The 20,346-nt window shown below is 39.2% G+C and overlaps 1 protein-coding gene across 1 annotated transcript in view; it reads right to left on the minus strand.

Moving 5' to 3' along the window:
• The window catches only part of STK26 (serine/threonine kinase 26), a 49,495-nt gene extending 29,597 nt beyond the window's left edge, over positions 1-19,898 (minus strand). The window contains exons 1-2 of the mRNA XM_046674115.1: positions 19,742-19,898; positions 19,492-19,642 (exon numbers count right to left, since the gene is read on the minus strand). Coding sequence (XP_046530071.1) covers positions 19,492-19,533 — 42 coding nt within the window. The 5' untranslated portion in view covers positions 19,534-19,642; positions 19,742-19,898. The remainder of the gene's footprint in view (positions 1-19,491; positions 19,643-19,741) is intronic.
• Between the last annotated feature and the right edge of the window lie 448 nt (positions 19,899-20,346).

The following is a 20,346-nucleotide window of genomic DNA, read 5'->3' on the forward strand; positions in this document are numbered from 1 at the left end:
TAAATGAAATAACTAATTTTGTCTTTTTGACTAACTCTCTCAGATCTGAAATTCCCTTAAATCTTTAATTATATCCATGGGGAAGGGAAAGGAAACATCCTGCAAACAATCACACTCTTCTTTCAATAAACCAAAAGTGAAGGCTATCATCACAATAAATGCTGGATGCAAATTCCATTGCATCATTTAGCTCATTTCTCTCTGACCTTACAGCCATTCCAAAGGAAAAGGGCGGTCTGGTTTCTTATAAGTATTACAGAAGTAAAGAGAGCAGAGAGGTCAGGCAAAATTGGCTTAATTTTGTTTATCCTGGAAATTACAAGAAATCAGCAATTAAATGTTGGCTTCACCATCTGTATGAGAGAGACAGAGGTGGGCTAAATGATCACTAAATCCCTTACTGTTCTGACACTGTGAATTTGTGAAGTACTAGAAGCCAAATCCCTTTGTTCCCCTCCTTCTATCACTAGCAGTTTGCCAACTCTAGTTCTGAAGCAATCATTAAGGCAAGAGATAAACTGGCACTGGCCAAATGGTCAATTCCATAGTCAAACAAAAACTATGTACTATCCCATTATTCCAGCAAGAAATTTCGAATCACTCATAGGCTTCATTCAAGTCCCAACTCTCTGATACTATAATGAAGTAGGCTCAGAAGCCAAGGATAGATGGATAAAGAGCAGCAGAGTTATTGCCCAGACTGATCTCTAGCCTCTCACGCTGGCCATGTCCCATTATATATGAGTGACTGCTCCAAGGAAGTCAAGGGGAGCCAGGAGTTCAGCTCATACAGGACTTAAGGTTCTATTAGTCTTCCTCTTCTTTAACTGTAAAGTAAATTCATTCAGAAAGTAAAGTAGCATTCAGAAAGTAACATAATTATACTTGTCCATATACAGAACTAGAACATCCAACAAAACTAGGTGCCTAAAGGGAAAATTTCAAGGATATCTTACCATATCTCAAACCCAGTGCATCAGTGATTAGGAGCTTAGACACACAAACTTAAATGTAATGCTTCATTGGGGAAAAATCTACTTTGTTTGTTTTGAGCCTTTGAATGATGCCATTTTCTCAGTCGACAATACCCTACCTCTCCTCCATCTCTGAAAATCCTGTACCTCTAATTTAAAAGAAAAAACCCACCAACCTTCCCAACTCCCAGGGGAACCTGATCACCCAAACAGAATCAATTACTATCTCCTTCGCCCTCCTGCAGCCTCCACTGTGTTCGCACCTCCATTACTGCACACACTTTATCATCTTTGCATTCTCTTTCATTGCCATGACCTTTCTGCTTTCAACAGTAAGCTCAATAAGGAGGGGGCTCTGTGGGCTCTGTCTCACTAAACACTAGGTACCCTCATAGCACCCAGTACAGTGCTTTGTATACTGTGGCCCTTGGATGTTTGCAGAGTGTTTACCTGGGGGGCCTCCTACAATGCAATCTTCGGCATAAGGTTATCCTTTCATTTGCAGTTTGATTTCTGACTTTTGGTGCAAGGGAGATCACATTCAATAAACTGAAGGATGTTAAAATAGGTACGAAATTCTAAGTCAATCCTTATTCTCATATCTGATTAACATAATAAAAACTTTACAAAGTGACAACTTCAAGATTTTTCTTCTTTCTACTGGAGAGCTCTCTAGGTCGCAAAACAGCAGTTCTTGAATAATATGGATACCAAAGGAGAGTTGGTAGTGGCCATACACACGAGGATGCATTATCAGTGGTATATGCAAGTCTGATTCTGGAAGCATACCTACAATCACTATTAACCAGAGCCGCGTGACTACTGTATGTCCCGGAGAGTCTAGGGCGATTTCAGACTCTAATGCAATGATTAGAAGTCTCGAGGAGCCACAGTCTGTATATCACTCTGCTGTAAATTTCATTGAATTGTTTTGGGCTAAACACATATAGAAATACACAATTCAATCAGGGATCAGGTTTAACCATAAGCATTAATATTAAAATAAAAGGGATTATTACTGACTAGACAGGATGTTACATAAATATTCCCTGGGATTGATAACAAGCCCTAACTATAAAACATTTATTTGGGAAGGGGGATAAGGCCATACAATGAAAGGAAGACAAGGATTCTGCTAAAATGTAAATGATAAAACAGGTATCCTAATTTATTCAGGCCATTATTCAATCAAACCCACACAGGGCACTTTAACGTGATGGACACAGCCTTATTGTATGCTATTCATCCTGGAGGTAAAATAAAAGGATGTCATTCGAGCACTTTCAGAAATAAACACTTTTGGATGGAATCTGAGGCAGAGGACTCATAGCAAATATCGAACTATTACAGGTAATGTTATGGTGAATCTTCAGCACACTTATTAAAATGCATTGGATTAAAACAAAATTGATTTGCTCACTGCCTATCTTCCTTCTAGATGTGGAACTCCAATTAAAATCAATAGGTTTGAAGCTTGTAAGCACAGCACTAAATTATTAACACCATGAGTTCTTTTAGAAAATTAACACTGATTGAAAAAGTGGAATTTTACGTAGACTTACCTTTTCATTCTTAATGAGAAAGTGGCTGCAGAATAATTTTCCTCCAACATTTTCCTCTTTAACCAAATCTATACTTTGAACGAATTTAATCAAATAGCCTTTGCAAGGAGTTACCCACTGGAATCTTAGGACTAAGGAAAATTATCTCTTGGGTCCTGCTGTCTTTAACATTCTATGATCCCAAGACAATGACACTGATGGCACGATGGCGTCAATAGAAAACTATTTTAATCTTGGCAAACACTAAGAATGAAGCAGAGAGATTATAGAATACTCTAAAAGAATGGTCTCTAATAGTTTCAACAATCTAGTATTTTCATTTACCCAAAGCAAAAAACATCATCAGTGTGTATGTTTATGTGTGTCTATGGGTGCAGGGCTAAAAGAATAAAGCTTGTTGTTATTTTTTATGCCCTATCTACTTCTTTAAAAGATTTGGAGCAGTGCATTAATAAATAAGAATACACTTAGAAACCAAGTAAAATGGGATGTGTGTGTGATAGTTAGTCCTGAAAACCTAAGCTAAGAAGAACTACTATAAATGGGCATAAAAGTTAGCTCTGTACTCAGCACCATGATACACCCAACATATATAAAAAATTAGCTTACGTTAACAAATTCGTTACATTAACAAAACAGGGACTGGATTCCAACATCCTCACTGATGATGACTTTATTATACTTATTCCCTTTCCCTTGCATAGGGAGTGCCAGTTCATTTGAAAAAAAAATGCCCTAAATATTGTTATATTTCCTTTTCCCAAAGAATTTCAGCTTAGAGAACTCTTCTGCTTTCTGCTATAAATTAATCTTCCCTCGAACTTCGCCAACTTTTCCTGAACTGAAATTTCTCAAATAAATCTCCATCCTACTCTACACCCCACTGTCAATAGCAATTGTGAACTTCCTAATCTCTATTCCTAAAGGTACAGATTGACCAGTTTTTACCCCCATTGACCTGTGCTGAAATCTGTTCGTGTTACCAAAGCAAAATATTTGATAAATTAAATGTTCAAATGAAGGGGAAAATGCTAGTGAAATTATGAGCTATCTAGTAAAATGAGTTGAATCTTCCAATTTTTAACAAATACCATTATAAACATAAGGTTGTTTAAATGTTCTCCACACAACTATGGCTAGGATAATATATTTTATTAGTCGAAATTTATAGTCCTTGTTCATTTAGCAATCAACTTAGCAAAACTATAATTCTCCAATAAGGATAATCAACATCCAGTACCAAATTTGAATACATGCACAAAATCTGATTTATTTTCCTCCAAAAAAACCTGCTATGTAGTCTGTTTGGGAACTTTAAAGGGTCATAGCATTTTAGAACTGGAAGCGACCCTTATAAAATACTTGGCTTTTCTGATTTTATAATGAGGGATTTCTAGCTGGGAATGGGGTGGGGAGGGCAATGACAAACAAGCAACCTCAAGATAGAGACAAATGACAAAGTTCCTTAATTAGTTCTTGAATTGCCATCGCCAAAATAAGCTTGATGAGCAATTCAAAGTAATTAAAATGCTTTGAACAGTGTGCTACCCAAAATGATCTGTGATCTACAACTTCGGCTGACTTGTACCCTATCATTTTACAGCTCTAACCAGGGAGAAAGTACCACTCATCAAACAAATTCTCACTTCCCACCCGAAAAGGACTCAAAACATTTTGAAAAATACCACCTTACAACTCTGTGTGTCTTTCTTGCCTTGGCTAATTTCATTCCTTCCCTTTCTTTCCCTTCTTCCCAACTAGTCTTAAAGCCAGCTCAGCTACCCAGCAACGGCTTTCCTGCCCATCTCAGCAGACTGGCTTAACTCATCTTCCCCAGGAATTTCTGATCAGGCTAGTAGGGAGCCACTGAAAGATTTCAGCAGATGAGTGAAAAAATAAAGTCTGTGTGTCAGGCAGCTCCATCATGTCTGTGAGTAGCCTCGAGTCTACCTAGTGACAAAGGCCAGAACGGCATGATAAAAGAAGGGATGATGTCTGACATTTTCTGGGAAAAAAGACTGATAGAACTTCATGATTAACTGAACATGGAGATAAAGGAAATCAGCCGCAAATGACAAATAATGCCTGGTGGTCTTTTTCTCCTTGATAATTTTGCGATTTACCAATATATGTTTTATGGCTGATGGCACCTCCCCCACTAAATCAAGTAGTTAAGTGGCATTTGGTGGAGCCTGATTATTTCATATGCTATGATCTAATAATTTTAATGCATTTTTGATTACAGTACTATTCTTCTTACTGCTGACAAAGTACCTGAGATGTTAATTGTAGGGTGAAGACACTTATTCAGTACAAGGAGGAAACAAATGTGATTATATCTGACACTTAACATTCTCTATTCACTCTCCTTCTTTAATAGACATGGCCCTTCAATTTAAAATAGCGATAAAAGAAATGAATGCCTTCCCTTACATGCTTGTATAAAATTTGCCCACTTTTATTTTCTTGCTCTAGAAATTAAGAAAAACACACACACACATAATTTACCATTCATTATTATTACCAATGTAACTTTCCATATAATTCAACCATTAAAATCTATGTCTAGAAAACAAAAATATGTCTACCTCTTTGCTATAATCTGGAGTCTTTCCTTGAATCAAGCATTACAATAATGGGACCAAGATACAAGTCAGTTACCTTAATAAAGAGAAACTTTCCTATTATCTTACTGTATCCCCAATTTGGAGCAAATGCTATAAAATGCTTCCTTTCTTTAGATCAGCAATTCTCAATGTGGTTGCATGCCCTAAGACAGGGGTCGGCAAACTTTTCTGTAAAAAGCCACATGGTAAATATCTTAGGCTTAGTGGGCCAGGTACAGTCTGCAATCTCTGTCACATATTCTTCTTCTTTAGCCTCCAACAACTCTTTAAAAATGTAAAAAATATTTTTACTTTGCAGGCTACACAAAAACATGCTGCAGGCTGGATTTGGCCCTTGGCTACAGTTTGCCGACTGCTGCTGTAAGGAATCCATTGTATGTACTAAATGAACTCCTCTCTAGTAGATCTAGAATGGTCTTAGTCACGTGTCCTTCTTGGGAGAATTGAGAAAACATTAACTCAAATCATTTGCTTTATTATGTGGTTCAGATGACAATCCAGGATGAGAAAGGCTGCATTAGATTAACAAAGAAGGTGATCATTATTATTTTCAAAAAGTACAGGCAGTCAAAAAATATTTACCAGGAAGAAGTTAAAATCCAAAATTTCAAAACTTTCCTTCTGTCCAAAGCATAAGCCAAACATTATAGCTTCACTACCTCTTAGTAGAAAATTAATTACACATAGTGGAAAAGCAATTACACACAAATTGCCTCAGTAGAAAATTAATTACACCTAATTCAAAATTTACTTGGAATGAGTACCTGATGCCTTCAATATATGAATAGTTGTGTATGCCTTATCTTTCATAAATAATAACCTAGTCCAGACTCCTGAGCAGAATCCCCAAAGCTCACAGTTTTAGAGCTTAAGGATTCCCTATACAATCCCCTTACTTTACATTTGAGGAGATGCAAGCAGGCATTATTACATAGTATAGAGGAACAGAATACACTGCATTCCTCATTCTAGTAGTTAGGAGGAAATAATTTAGTGTCCTACCAGGAAAAAATAATTAAATTCTCAAGCTCTGGAACCACTTGGTCATATTAAACAAGAATATTCTTTCATAATATACAGATCAAGTTTTCAGTTAAAGGAGTTTTTTTAAAAATCCTTCAAAAATGTGCTTGATCTTTCAATCAGGATCATACTTACACTCTAACTACATGACACACTGTCATCAAAAAATACACACAAGACCAATCATATTAAAATGCTTACAGTTACACAGATGGACCCTCCCAGAGAACTCAGGCATGTGAATGGACAACGGGAGAGACCTGTGTCTAGCCAGGAACCTGGAGAGGGGGCTGCATTCCTGGGAGCAGAACACAATGTTTTGTTTTGTTTTGTATGAGGATATTTATACCTTTTAAACTATTGGAAAGTTGAAAGCTAACAATAGGATAATACAGTATTTAGCATCCCTAAGCATTCTTAGAAAAAAAATAACTGGACTACATACTACTTAGAAGTCTTCTCTCAGCCGAGACATAAATCAAGTGGTGCTAAAAAGTCATTAAGTAAACTTATTTTAAAGTAAATCTGAGATGCTACTCAGCCTTGAAACGCTCCAAAGAACTGTTTTAATCATTCCCTGAGGGAGAGTTTTAAGGCCAGAACCTACTGGAAAAGTAACAACAATATTAAGTCCAGTCATTTGAAAGAAAGATTCCTTCTCTTTAGCCTCCCTCCTCCCCCAAAATAACAGTCCAAATTAGCCAGCTGTAACCCAGTGATATCTGGCACTTTTCCTTGTTAATGAAAAGTATTCATCTTGCCTACAGAGGGAAAAAAAAAGGCCACCCAAAATGACTCCAAGTGTCTAGAAACAATTTATTGGCCCAATACACACGCCACCAAAATTGCATATCTTAAACAGCAAAGCAGCTTAAATCACCATCTCTCTGATGTCAGCTCTTCCCCCTGATCTTTCACAAGCTTTCTCCCAACCAAAAGACTCTTTACTGACATTTTCTTGCCATAACAAATCAATTATGTAAATGTAACTTTTATCACAGAAGTCATAAGCAACAAGAAAGAAATGAATTACTATTACCTCCCCAATTTCCTTTTCTGTTAGCTTTTTCTCCTCTCTGCAGAAAGTAGAGAAATTTCCCATTCTAAAAAATAAAGAGAGAATTCTCAACCTTTCAAGCAAAAGACTACTTTTCCCCTTCCTTGGAAATACTGTCTTTCTCTTCTTCCAGAGTCCAACACCTTTTCCCTCACCTACATTTTCTGTTTGCTCATGAGGCAGCAGTAATCCTCTGGTATTATGAAATTCTACCTTCCCTAAGCAGGGTTTACACTGCAGCCTCCAAAACGATGCCTGAACCTCAGCAGATAGAAGATCCATAGCAACAGCGGTAAGAGTTTTTTTCACTTGCTATTACCAGAAATCACAGTCCAAAAAGACGACCATGGAAGTGTCACCTATGCTAAAACCTTGAAATTGATTCATTATTTAACTAGTCAAATCCCACGTTTTCATTTTATGTGCCCTTTGGGAAGCTTGGCAAAGAGTAAAAAAGATCTTTTGGTGACAGTTACCGTTTTTCATGAAGAGATGAATAGTTTAAAAAAAAGCAGCTCTCTGCATACAAGATTCTGCTTGTCACTGAAACAGGGTCCAATGTCCCATCCCTTCCATTCTCTATCACCTTAGAATCTACAGTGTAAAATACCTATAACAATTTTAGCTTCAAAATGAGAGCTTAGACAATGATCACAAGTTTCTGTTAACTACAAGTCATCTGTATACTACCCACATGCCTCTGATTTTACTAACAGGTAAACCAGTTAAATTTATCAAAAGCAGTTCCTTTGATGCAATGATTCTCTATAAGACTATTCTATGGAAGAAATTAAGCAGAGAACTGAGAATCTTGATAAATATAATCCTACATAATGTACCATTCAATTCTAATTCACCAAAACAGCTTAATACTGGTATTGAATTTCATTAAAAGTCATTTCCCATGATCTGCACCCTATATGGAATGGATTGCTCTGAGTCCAATTTCTTGAATAATAATAATAATAGTTTAAATATTAAAAGTAGCAAACCGAACCAGCCATGATAAAAATGCAACATGTGTAAAATCCTGATAACCTTTCAGGTATTTAGAGATAGGTACATATACATATATGTATTTACCTTAAAGTAGATATTTTAAAGGCAATAAATAATTCTATATATTTTTTGTCTAACAAAAATATTTAGCAAATCCATGGATACCATGATTTTTACTGAGTACATAATTTTTACTGAATTCATTTTATACACAGACCTTCTTAAATGACATCGCCAAATCATAATTTTCTGCTTCTTGAACTTAGTGACCGTCCTATCTTTTGCCCATTTTTGTTTTGACAATGCACTTTTCTACTTCTTAAAAACAATTACGTCTAAAATTGGTACAATTCATTAAAAACTAAAGGCAAATGTTGAGTCTTACTTTCTTGAATAGATTAAAAGCGTTTTCAAACACAAAATATACTTCATGCACAATACACGTTGCCTGTGCATATATATCCCCCAACCAATTTTCCCCAACAAAAACTTAATCTACCATCCAGAAAATGAAAAGTGGGTCACAAGAGTAATTAAGTAGCCAGGAAACGAGACAGCTACCACATAAGAGGTGTGGGGTATAAGATAAACATATTAGAATTTTTACAGCCAAATAAATTGTATTCCCTAAAGGGGGAGCAAGCCACCTAGAGATTCAAAGACTTTATTCTAATGATAATTAAACATTGCTTAAAATGGTTTAGAGGTACATTTCTACACGTTTCTTAACACCCTTATTGGTGGCAAATCTTTGACTCTGAAGGATACTTTCGGTTTTGTTGTGTGTTCATTTTAGAAATTGAAAAGAGATTTAGATCCAAGGCTAGTGAGTGAGGTGGGTGATCAGGTTTGCTCACATTGTTTGATGTTGGCAAACTCATTAGGGAGGCCCTATTTGCTTCTCTTCTTTTCAGTTCTAATCCTTTGTTTGAACTAAACTCTGAATTTTCCTACATGGTACTTGTTGGCAAATGGTAATACATTAATCTGACAGGTATAGGGAATATTTTAGAGAGCAGGAGCTGGAGTCAGAAAGGCCATTTAGGAAGTGGTTTGATATTTCCTTAATGATTCAGAAGTAACTTCCTCTCCTCTCCAGGAATTTACATATGTAAACATGAGTTGGTTTTGGAATGTCATGACTGTAAATGGGTACTTTTGACATAATAGCAGCTCAGAGTTATCAAGTATAGGATTTTTTGCAGGGGGTAATAACAGGGTGGGGGAAAGGGATTCTGAACAATAAAAATTGGTGAGATGTATCACAATTGGAAAAAGTCTTAAAAATATCTACCATTGGGGGAAATATTACCACTTACTGGCATTTTATTTCACTTTAGCCAAGTTGCATTTTCACAACTATAAGCATAAATAGATTTCATTTTCTTAATAAAAGTGTTTGCATTTGAAGATAAGAGCATTTAGTGAGCTGTCACACCTACCTGGACGAAGGGAAACAGAAGTGATGGGTGACTGAGATTTTGGAAGCTGTAGAACTTAACACAAAATTGAGCTCAGTCTCTTGGAGGGATAATTGAAAATCATGTTATTTTAATTTCTCACAATTTCATCTACTATCTACCTCCATGTAGAACCTCCGATCTCCATCTTCACTCCTGAACAAACCTGTTCCTAATTACTTCTGTTTGGATATGTGGCCAGTGCTTCAAATTGAACACTTGTAAAAATGAACCCATTTTCTCCCACACTCAGCCATATCTTTGGGTCTTTACTCTCCCATCATGTTTCCCCCCTTGCTATATCCAATGAGTCCCCAAGGTCTGTTAGTCTTCCTTCAGTGGTGCTCAGAGTGCTCCCCAGACCAGCAGGGCAGCTGGGAACTTATCAGAAATGCAAATTCAGAGACCTCACTGCAGACCTACTAAATCAGAAACTCTGGAGATGGGGGGCCTGGCAGTCTGTGTTTTAACAAACCCTCCGGTTAGTTTTGATACCTGCTCAAGTTTGACCATCACTGCCCTAGATCAAACCCTTATCAACTAAAGCCTGGGTGATTACAATATCCACTTATTACATTCAGTGTTCCCCTTCTCCAACCCAGCCTGGTGGGTTGAAAGTCTAACGTGATCTTCTAAAAACAAACAAACAAGTCATTGCTTTCATCAGTTCACTTTCTTGCTGAAAATCTCCTCGTAGACTGGGTTAAAAACAACAGTCTCAGTTTGGCATTCAAGGCCTTTTATAATTTGGCCCTAAGACAGTTCATGGCAATAAGTACCTACCTCAAACGTCTGTTATAGAAGGAACCTTGTGCATGCTTCTCTGTGCCTTTTCTCCTGCCTGTCTCCTACTCTCCTTTAAGGGTCTGTTGAGGGCTGCCCTGCCTAGAAGCAAAGTACAGCAGTGGCAAAAGCACAAGTGCCTAGCATAAAGGAATTCTGTAAACGATAGTTCCCTTCCTTCGTTCCGTCTGCCTCAGACGCTACTACAGCAGTTTCTGTCTCATTTAGGATTCATCACTATTGCTCTGCATTTAGATTTCTAAATGTGCAGGTGTCCAGTCTCTCCAGTCACAGCATAAACTTCTTGAGGTCTGAGACTTTCATACTTTTTGCATCTCAAAGACAGGCATCAAGCACCATGTCCTACACAAAGTGGGCCTTCCAAACTTTGCCGATAATTTTCTAGCTTAAATCACACCTCGTTGTTTTATGAAGACTAAGTGTGTAAAACCATTAAACCTGGATCACCAGTGTCCAACTTGGGAAAGTCCAATATATTACCATTTACTGACAGGCACATAGGAAGGCTCAGAGCTAAGTTCAAACAAAGGATTTGAACTAAAGCTAGAGAAGCAAACAGGATCCTAATTAATGAGTTTGCTAACTGTGCTTCCCATGGGGTCAGCAGCACTTAAAAAGCACACATCTGAAATACGCTTCTTTCCCTGAGGCTCCTAGACACACCGACTGTAGTCTCTTTAACCACAAGAGGTCAAAGTTCTATTTTCTATCACCATACTTAGTAGCATGTGTGCATGCTTTGCTGATTAGTTTCTTTTGTGCTTCTGCTTAAAGTTAAGGCAGGCAGCAGGAAATTGAGACCAGGGAGTCTAGAAACTTTCCCAGCTCTAGCGGGCAGCAATGATGATGAGGCAGAGGCTTTTTGAAGAAATTATGACTTTATGGTTTCTATTGGCTCAGGTCCCCCAAATTTTCTTGCATTAATAACAACCTATGTCCCACCTGATTATCTATGTTGCCCATCCCTTCCTCATCACCCACTGCTGTTATTTACACTATAGTGCACCAAGCAGTAAAGTCCTAGCTTAATATAACATACTGTAAAGTGATATGTCCCGAAGCCAATGGTTTAATGGAAAGCTGGGGGAGGGGGGTAAAAAGGCATTACCAGAGCAACTCAAAAATGCATTTTCAAAGAAAAATCTGGATGCGTCTAGATGTCCTTGAAGTATTTCCTCCATTTGCCAAAAATTCACTGCTAGGATTGTGTTACCAGGCACTACTGAAACCTGGTAGAGTAATTCACTAGTATGCTTAGAAATTCCCTAACACATCTAGTGTGGTATGGATTTCAAATCCAGTAAAACTTCATTAAGTTGATACTGGGAAGCTATTTCCATAATTCAAAGCAACTGTTATTCTTCAGCTAGACACTCTATTGTTCTGTGATAAACAAATTTAAAAATTCAATGATGGTTGATTTGAACCTACTTTTTTCAGTCCTTTACATTTTAAATTGGTAGGGTTTTACAGATTTCTTTTCCTCGCTTTTTTAAAAACAGGTGAAAGACGGAGAGGGGAAAAAATACCACTAAGAACACACAATCTCTGTTACAAGGATCACAAAGAAAGGTTGAAAAGCTTTTCCTATAAACATTTTCCATGAGAAAAAGACAAAAACACAGTCCTTGAATTTCCTCAGCAGCACATTTTTGAAGTTACTTGACCAAAAAGGAGGAAAGTGGGCACTTATAAAAGATAATTAGAATATTTTTAACTCTTTCACTTAAGCTGTCTCTAGTCCCTAGGAAGTATGAACCACAATTTTGTTCTAATTTTGCTAGAGTATCTAAAGCTATGCCATACTAACGACTAATCTGAGATTTTAGGACACGGATCATTGTAATCCATGATCATATGCTAAACGAAGGAAAAGAAAGGCCAGAGGGCTGCTGTCAGGGGGATGCTGGAACAAGTCCAGAAAAGGCTGAGGGCGAATGTAGCTCTATCCCCAGTCAGGTAAATGCTGGTGAAAGGTGATGGGGAAACAGGCAGGATTAGAGAAGTATGGGCTCTTCTCTGTACTAGGTTTCTGGGTTTCTCTGCATGTGCATGTCAGGTGACCTGCCTGAATTATATGGGATTTGGGGGAGGGACAATAAAGAGGATGATGGGTAGAGTTTCTAAATCCAAATTTGAAGGCATTTTCCTATTGGACAACTCTTCCGATTTCATAGAATTGTTGAGAAGAATTAGTTAGTATCTTTATAAAATGTTTGATTCCTACAAGCATTAACTCAAAGATGTGGTCTCTGCCATATAGCACCTTAGTCTAAAGCGGCAGCAGATGACCAAATGAGAAATGTACACAAGATGAAGTCAAAATTTTAGTTGTGCACATTTTACTGATTTCTGTTCTTTTAAAAGTGAGTTACTTCATGGCATTCCTCTAGAGACATTGTTTTATATGTACATGTGGCAGAAATTCTTTGGGTCTTAATTATGAGAAATGAAAAGGAGTTTGTTGCATCACACCTAGTAATAGTGTTCATTTTTGTTCTCCTAACTCCATTTTCTAGCATCAAATAAAACATGTAAAACCACCACTCTTTCAGGAGACACAACTCAGTCAAAAACTATCAAGCTGTCTGAAATTCTACTACTAGATTTCCTTTTTTTAAGGCATTATTCCCTGTAAAATGTGAACATCCATGGGAGAGGTCACACACTGAGGCATTAATCAAAACCACCTTAATATGAATGAAATTCATCAGTTTCATTTTAGTGTGATAGCTGGGATAGAGAACTGAAAAAGTTTCTTTTATTTATTTGGGTTTTTTTGGTGGGGGGAGAGTGGGGACAGAGGGAAGGGACAAGAGGTTATTTCTCCCAAAGACACAAATTTGTCTGAAATCAGCCCTAGTTACTAGGAAAGCAATGAGGCTCCTTTTTCTCTCAAAACCCTGGGAAGGCAAGGGAATGAGAGCTTCAGTGTGTAGACAGCTGATTAGTTACAAGTATATTTTGTTAGACATATTACATATAATGCATTCAAATCATTTTAGTAAGTATAAAATGTCTACATTGTGCACACAGAAATTAGCCTTCATGATCTACACGAATTAAAGCATTACACAATATATTTAAAGAAACAATGGAAAAAAGTTAGAAAAGTCTAGTTTATACTACATTCATTAGCCAACACTGTTACATATAATTCATACTTAATGGTACAAAGAAAAGTAAAGTACATGGTCCCTTCAAGAAATGTACAACTTAAGTTTGGGAGGCAAGAATAACATATATAATTAGAGAAAATCTAAGGCAGTAAATAAATTGACTGGACTGTCTGCTACCGACAACAGATATAATAAGTTCTTGGAAATGGGTGAGATTTCTGTAGCCTGGAACATTCAGAGAAAGTTCATAGAGAAAGTAAAATGGAGACATTGAAAACCAGGTAGGATTTGGCTAGTCAGTGATTATTGAATTGTAACTGGCATGGTACAACAAAAGAAATTTCTTGGTGGGAAGTAGTGATAACGAAGTTTAGATCTGTAGAGAGAAGCCAGATAACAGAAAGTCTGGAAAGCCGAGCAGAGGACTTTGGGTCTGGCGGCAGGGTGTGTGGTGGAGGGGGGATGGACTTCAACAGAAAAATGTGGGTTATCAAGCAGCAGAGAGGTGAGATAATGACAACGTTTTCACGTGATTAGCCTAGCATTGTTCTGCAGGATTAACTGCCCATATACATCATAACACCTTTTATAAAGGAGCTCAAAATATACTCCACAGATGATACTTAATTCATCCTAATAACATCTCATTGAAGCAAAGGAAATGAAGCTTTTATTATTCCCCATTTTGTAGATGATTTGCTCAAGGTTACTCAATAAATGAAAGGCAGAATAAAAAAACACAGTATCACAATGTTCAATGGTTCCTAAGTACCAGCTAAATTACATTCTCTTATTTTCTATGACTAAAGTAAGGGTGGGACATGATGGACATTTGTCCTCAAGTACCATTTCTAGACCCTCATTAGTCTTCAAGGCACATGCACTATGATATCCAATTCCTATTTACTCTCCCTACAGCCCCTAGCCTCTAACCCCATACCTTCCAACTCTCCCAGCTAACAGTTGTCTTTGATTATTCTGTTCCAGCTGGTCTTCTGCCATTATTATTAGCATATTCAACATCTCTGTATCAATCACGTACCAACAAGGTCAATGGTTTGAGTTTATTAATGCAAGGCAATGCTTTCCACCTCAAATTGCAAAGCTGATTAGTCCTTTCAGAAGGTATAAAGGAAGTAAGAACTCCACATACTATATTCTGGAACCAAACTGAATTCCTACTCCAATTTAGGTTTCACGATGAGAGTTAAACAGTTCAAGAATTCCCCCCAGTTAACTCCCTCTAGATCCTGATACTGACATATTTTCTCATCCAACCACGCCTCTTAAAGTCACCCTTCCTTTTCTTACAAGCTAATCCTCCATCTATGTTCCTGTCTCACGAGGGCCCTCACTTCCACATATTCTCTCTGGCTTTATGAACCTCTCCCTGGTTGGTGGCTTCCATCCTTCAGTTTCAAGTAAAGAGACTGGTATATAGTAAATGCTCACTAAATGTCTGATGAATGACTAAAGCTCCAGATCTATGTCTTCAAGTATTTGCTGGACATTTTTTCAAGCAACTTTATTGAGGCATATTGATAAACAAGAAATTGTAGATGTTTAATGTACACTATTAGGTGAGTTTGGACACACACATACACCTGTGAAACCATCACTACAATCAAGGTAATAGACATACTGTTCTACATTTTCACTTTGTCATCCCATTGCTACCTCAAACTTCACAAGCCTAGAAATCATTAACTTCCTACCATAATTGGCTCTTCCCCCTGACTTTCCAATTTCTTTCAGATGTACCATAATTTTCCCAGTTCCCCATATTCAATACCACAAAGGCTTTGAGTCCTCCTTCTGTAACTAGCTAATTATTAAGTCTGATAATTATATTTTTCTCTTCACAGTACTAGGCATATAGAAGGCAATCACTCAGTGCAAGGTCCATTGCATCTGTACAGATATGATTGTCCCACTGAAACAGCCTCGGTAGATCAAACTGCCTCAAGTCTCTCAGTTCTCCAGTTCATCCATTCATCCAGTCTTGAGATTTTTCTTCCTAAATAGAACTTTGTTCATTAAATCTCCCTTACTCAGAAATGTTTAGTGGCTAGTCCAAAGGCCAAAATTTCTCCCTAACATTCAAGAACGACCATAATCTGGACCCAATCAAGTTTTCCAATCTTACCCCCTACTGTTTCTCTACAGGAATTCTTCATCAAAGTCCAAGTGATTTTATTCCATTCTCAAAGATTGTGTGTGCACACATGCCTGTGGGTGGGCCCTTCTCTGTCCACATGGCTTTGCTCAGGGCATTTCCCTGCCTGGAAATGCCCTCTCCAACATGGAGCCTAACAATCCTTTGGGGTCAGTTTACCTTCTGTAAGCCTTCAACTCTTCTAGGCAGAAAATTCTATTACAGAGTGAGTATCACAGATTTTCCATTATTTGATATTTCATGAGCTAGATTTAACTCCTCAACAACATTTTAAGATCTTTAAGGGCACAGATTGTGTAGTGTACTTCTACATCCTTCCCAGAACCCAGTAAGTAGGTTCACCAATGCAAGGCAATATTTTCCACCTCTTAGATAAAAGTCTTCAATAAAGTGTTCATTAATCCTTAAACTTCATTTCCGTCTCACATCTCAAATAACAACCATTTAAAAAGTGTATCACCTATCACCTTGATCATACTTAAAGATATGTGAAGGCTAGTTTTAAAATTCTTCAGTAAGAACTTTAAAAAAATTATTTCACAAAAGGCATAACATAAAGCATAACAATAATGCTTAGTACTCCAACATTTAACTTTGTTCTCCCACCTACATTTTATGAAAGATTTAACAACCTATTTAGAATACTGTCTTCATAAATACAAATGCAGGTTTTAAGGGGAAATATCTTAAACTCAAGTATGATTTATAACCGAAAACTTCAAAGAAAAAAACATGTTTTAAACCATTAAGGAGTAAATATTTCAGCGGAAAGAAACAGGTTTATTGGCTTATTTTTTTAAACTAGTGCTTTAAATATTTTTCAAGAGTTTAGCTCCTGGTATGGAAAATTCCTTTATATACTAAAGAAGTAATCACAAATTAAGTATAAGAAAAATTCCTACCCTCAACATTTGGTGTAATATGGCAAAAATGTTCATTACCACAATATTAAGAAATATCAACAATATGAGTTTGAATAACTAATTCACAAGGAAGAGTTTGAACTGGACCAAATCCTGGGTTTTCTTTCGTCACTCCAAGTTTCTTTTCTATTTTAAACTAGTGGCAACAGAAATTTCTTTGTTTGAAAGTCAGGAACGCTGGAAGTCTTAAGTGATAGAACAGGTAACTCAGCTTCTACTTCACGTCTCTCCTCAGGGGGAGAAAAACACTGTGGGTACAGTAATTTTGTTTTTATTTCTGGAAAAATCATTTTTTCCATCAATCTTCATAATTCTCTAAAATAAACTGTTAAAAAGTTATAGGCTGGTCGACCACTTCACCCTGATTTGTGGAAATACTATACATTAATTTCAAGAACACATGGCTAACTCGAGTTTTCTTACTACTCAAAAGGTCTAAAAGTTGCTCCTAACTCCTTAAGAAAACTCTAGGAGAATTTTACAAGCTCTTGGTATATTTCTGCATCTCATCTGCTATATTTTTGAACAAAAAAATAGCAAAAGTAGTCTAGGCTCAAGAGTCACACTGCATGCTATTAAATTTATTTTTAGGGTACTGTACAATTTTAACTGTGGAAAACTTTTGTGTTGCACCAAATGCTTAAGAACCACATCTACTAAGAAAACGGAAATAAGAATTTAAGAATTTACCATTTCATTAAGTTGGAGAAAATGACAAATATTCCTTTCTTCTTTGCTAATATTGAGATGACTGCCCTCCCCAAATTAGGTTGGAAGAAGTATTCGCAACTTTGAGAAGGCATAAACTGAAAAGGCAGAATTTGACATTTAAAATATGTGATTCACATTCTAAGCCACCTTAATTAAGATTTAAAAATTCAAGTGATAGGGAACGCAGATAATTAAAAAGCAGGGAGCAAAAGGAAATACTGAACAGTAAGCAGTTCCTAAACCATAAATCAAATAAAACAAATCAAATAAGGACCAGAAACCATATAAATCAAATAACGTCAAGACAAATGAAATAAAGACCAGAAACCATTTTCTCTTCAACACACAGGTTCCCTAGAACCACAAACTTGATGAACTGGAGGCACTCACTCTGCTGACGCACTGCACGTATGCACGCAGGAGCGCGTACACAATGGAGAGAGAAACATGGAGACCCTCAGAGACAAATTTTACATCTGTAACGTTCTGCTCTCCACATGATGGAGAGCACGGTGGGAAAACTTTCGCACTTTCTTCCACACCAGAAAGAGCAAAACTGTAGTTATTATTGCAAACTATTAATTCTCTTGATACAATTAAAGGCAGGGCTGAATGAATGGGGTGTGGGGCAGGATGGATGGGAGAAAGAGGGAGGAAAGGATGGTGAGGGGGGCGGCCTTAGAAAAAAGTTTGAGGCATTCTGCAAAAATTGAATGGATTAACCTTTTAAAAAGCCCTAATATTTCTCATTTCCCCTTTTCCCCCTCTCTTCTTTATTAAATACACACCGACTTCCTGGGACTGAACACAGACTTGCCCCATATTCAGCGAACAGGCCCGGTGCTTAGACACACGGGAGTCATAGGTCAGATATATGTCTGACACAAATGGTCCTTTTTTGGGAAAGTATTTTTAAAATCACTGTTTGTGGCCATGCATAAAATGTGACCAACTGCTAAAACAGGATGAATTCCATGCATCAGTTAGTAAATTGAGGCCCCAATGCATAGTGCTTTGATTTCTACTAGAAACATAAGCTGTCTGTTTACTACTCTAAACATTTTTTCTGCACTTGAAAAGTTTGCTTTCACAGTTTTAGAAGATAATGAGGGACTGCGGCTTTAGTATTTCTAGCCTCTGACCTATTCATAAATGGGTTGTTTAGGCTATCTAGCAACGGAAAAAAAATGTGAACGCTTAAAAGTTAGTAGACTTGGATAACATTTAGTAGATAGCTTGAAATGCACCGATCTAAAAACATAACAGCATAAAAAGTGTATGGACACAGCTTATTTCTTCTTTAGTAAAATGAAAATATAATGAGGGGCTGGGTAGATCGCGAGTAACAAATTGGGTCCCATGCTGTAGTCCCTTGTCCAGGACAAAAAGCTTTCTTTAAGTACATTCAACAGTCATCTTGTGGGAAAGGCAGGGGGAGGGGACCGGGGAGTCATCATCTAGGCGACTGTGACATAGGACCCTGCATTTCTCACGCCACACTATGGGCTGGGCCAGGTGGGGGAGCGAGATACAACTTTGCCCTTCAGAAGCAGCACCAAAAGGGGAAAAGAAGTCACCTCGCTCTTCGCTCTACGCACACAGGAAGAGCCCAATTCAATGCCGCCACCCCAGACACCCTCTTGTCTTGCTCCGGCCCAACTTGTGTGTGTGGTGGGGCAGCACGACTGGCGTTTTACCCCACGAATTCCGAGGCACCTCCATCTCTCCTAAATTACGTCCTCCCACTCCAATCCCCAATCGTTTCACGCTCAGCAGGCGCAGGTGTCTCGCTCTGGCCTATTTTTATAAGCCCCCGCCCCCCATTCCCACCTCGTTGCGCGCCCCAGTTCCTCCCCGCCTTCCCAGCGCGGGGCACTACCTAGCCTAAACGCCAAGAAACACTTAGAGCCCTCTTCCTGGGTCACCTGGCCAGAGCACCCGGCCCTGCCTTGAGGGGAGCCCTGGGGCCGCCTCTCGTCGCCGGTGCCCAGCTTGGAGCGCGCACCGGGCTACCGGGCCGTCACGTGGGCGGCGGGGGAGGCCTGGGCTTCCTCACCTGCATCCCGGGCACTTGGACAGCCACCGGTGAGTGGGCCATGAAGGCGACTGCTGCTCCACACTGCTTCGGCGGCGGTGGCGCCTTGGGCTCGGACTGGCTCCTCCTCCGGGGGTAGCTCCGCGGCCCTCCCTGGCTTTTCGACCGGGGCCTGGAAGGACACACAGAAGTAGGGTTACCGGGCTGGTGGCGCGTAGCTCGAGCTGGGAGGTGGGCAGTTCGCGGCGCGGCTCCCTGGGACTCAGTCTACCTTTCTGGCGCCCGCCCGGCGCTGTTGCCGCCGCCTCCGCTGCCGCTTCTCCTCCTGAATGCGGGGCGCTGTGTGTGGCGGTGGCTGGGACCTGGGCTCCAGTGATGCCGCTTGTCTGCGCCTCGCCGCTTTAGGAAGAGGAGGTGGAGGCGCCCCAGCAACCCGCCCGCCCGCCTGGCCCGGGAGGCGGTTGGGGGCGGTTCCGCCGTTGGCCCTGCCCCCGCCCCGCAGCCGGGCGGTGTCAGGAGAACTAAGGCTCCACGCAGTGAAGGGGTTTGGCTGGAGTTGCTGGAACCTGAGAAGGGGGAGACTCTCCCGGCACATGGAGATGAGAACCTGGGGCCTGGGGAACCTGGAACACGGCTCGGCCTGGAGAGAGAATGGAAGAGTTTGGGTGACCCTGGGGGTTTGAGGGCGTCCCGGACGCGGCCACGTTGCAGGCAGGCGCGCGAGACTGGGGCACACGCAGCCTCGGAGACGTTTTGAGTTGAAACTCGGGGAGTGTTGGAAGTGTTTCTTGGCTCCCCGATCTTGTCGAGGGTGGAGGCACAGAGAGCCGCCAAGTCAGTGGACCCCTGCTCATTCGCGGGGTCCAATCTCCTCAA

The sequence above is a fragment of the Equus quagga genome, chromosome 10 (assembly GCF_021613505.1).
Source record: "Equus quagga isolate Etosha38 chromosome 10, UCLA_HA_Equagga_1.0, whole genome shotgun sequence".
NCBI lineage: Eukaryota > Metazoa > Chordata > Mammalia > Perissodactyla > Equidae > Equus > Equus quagga.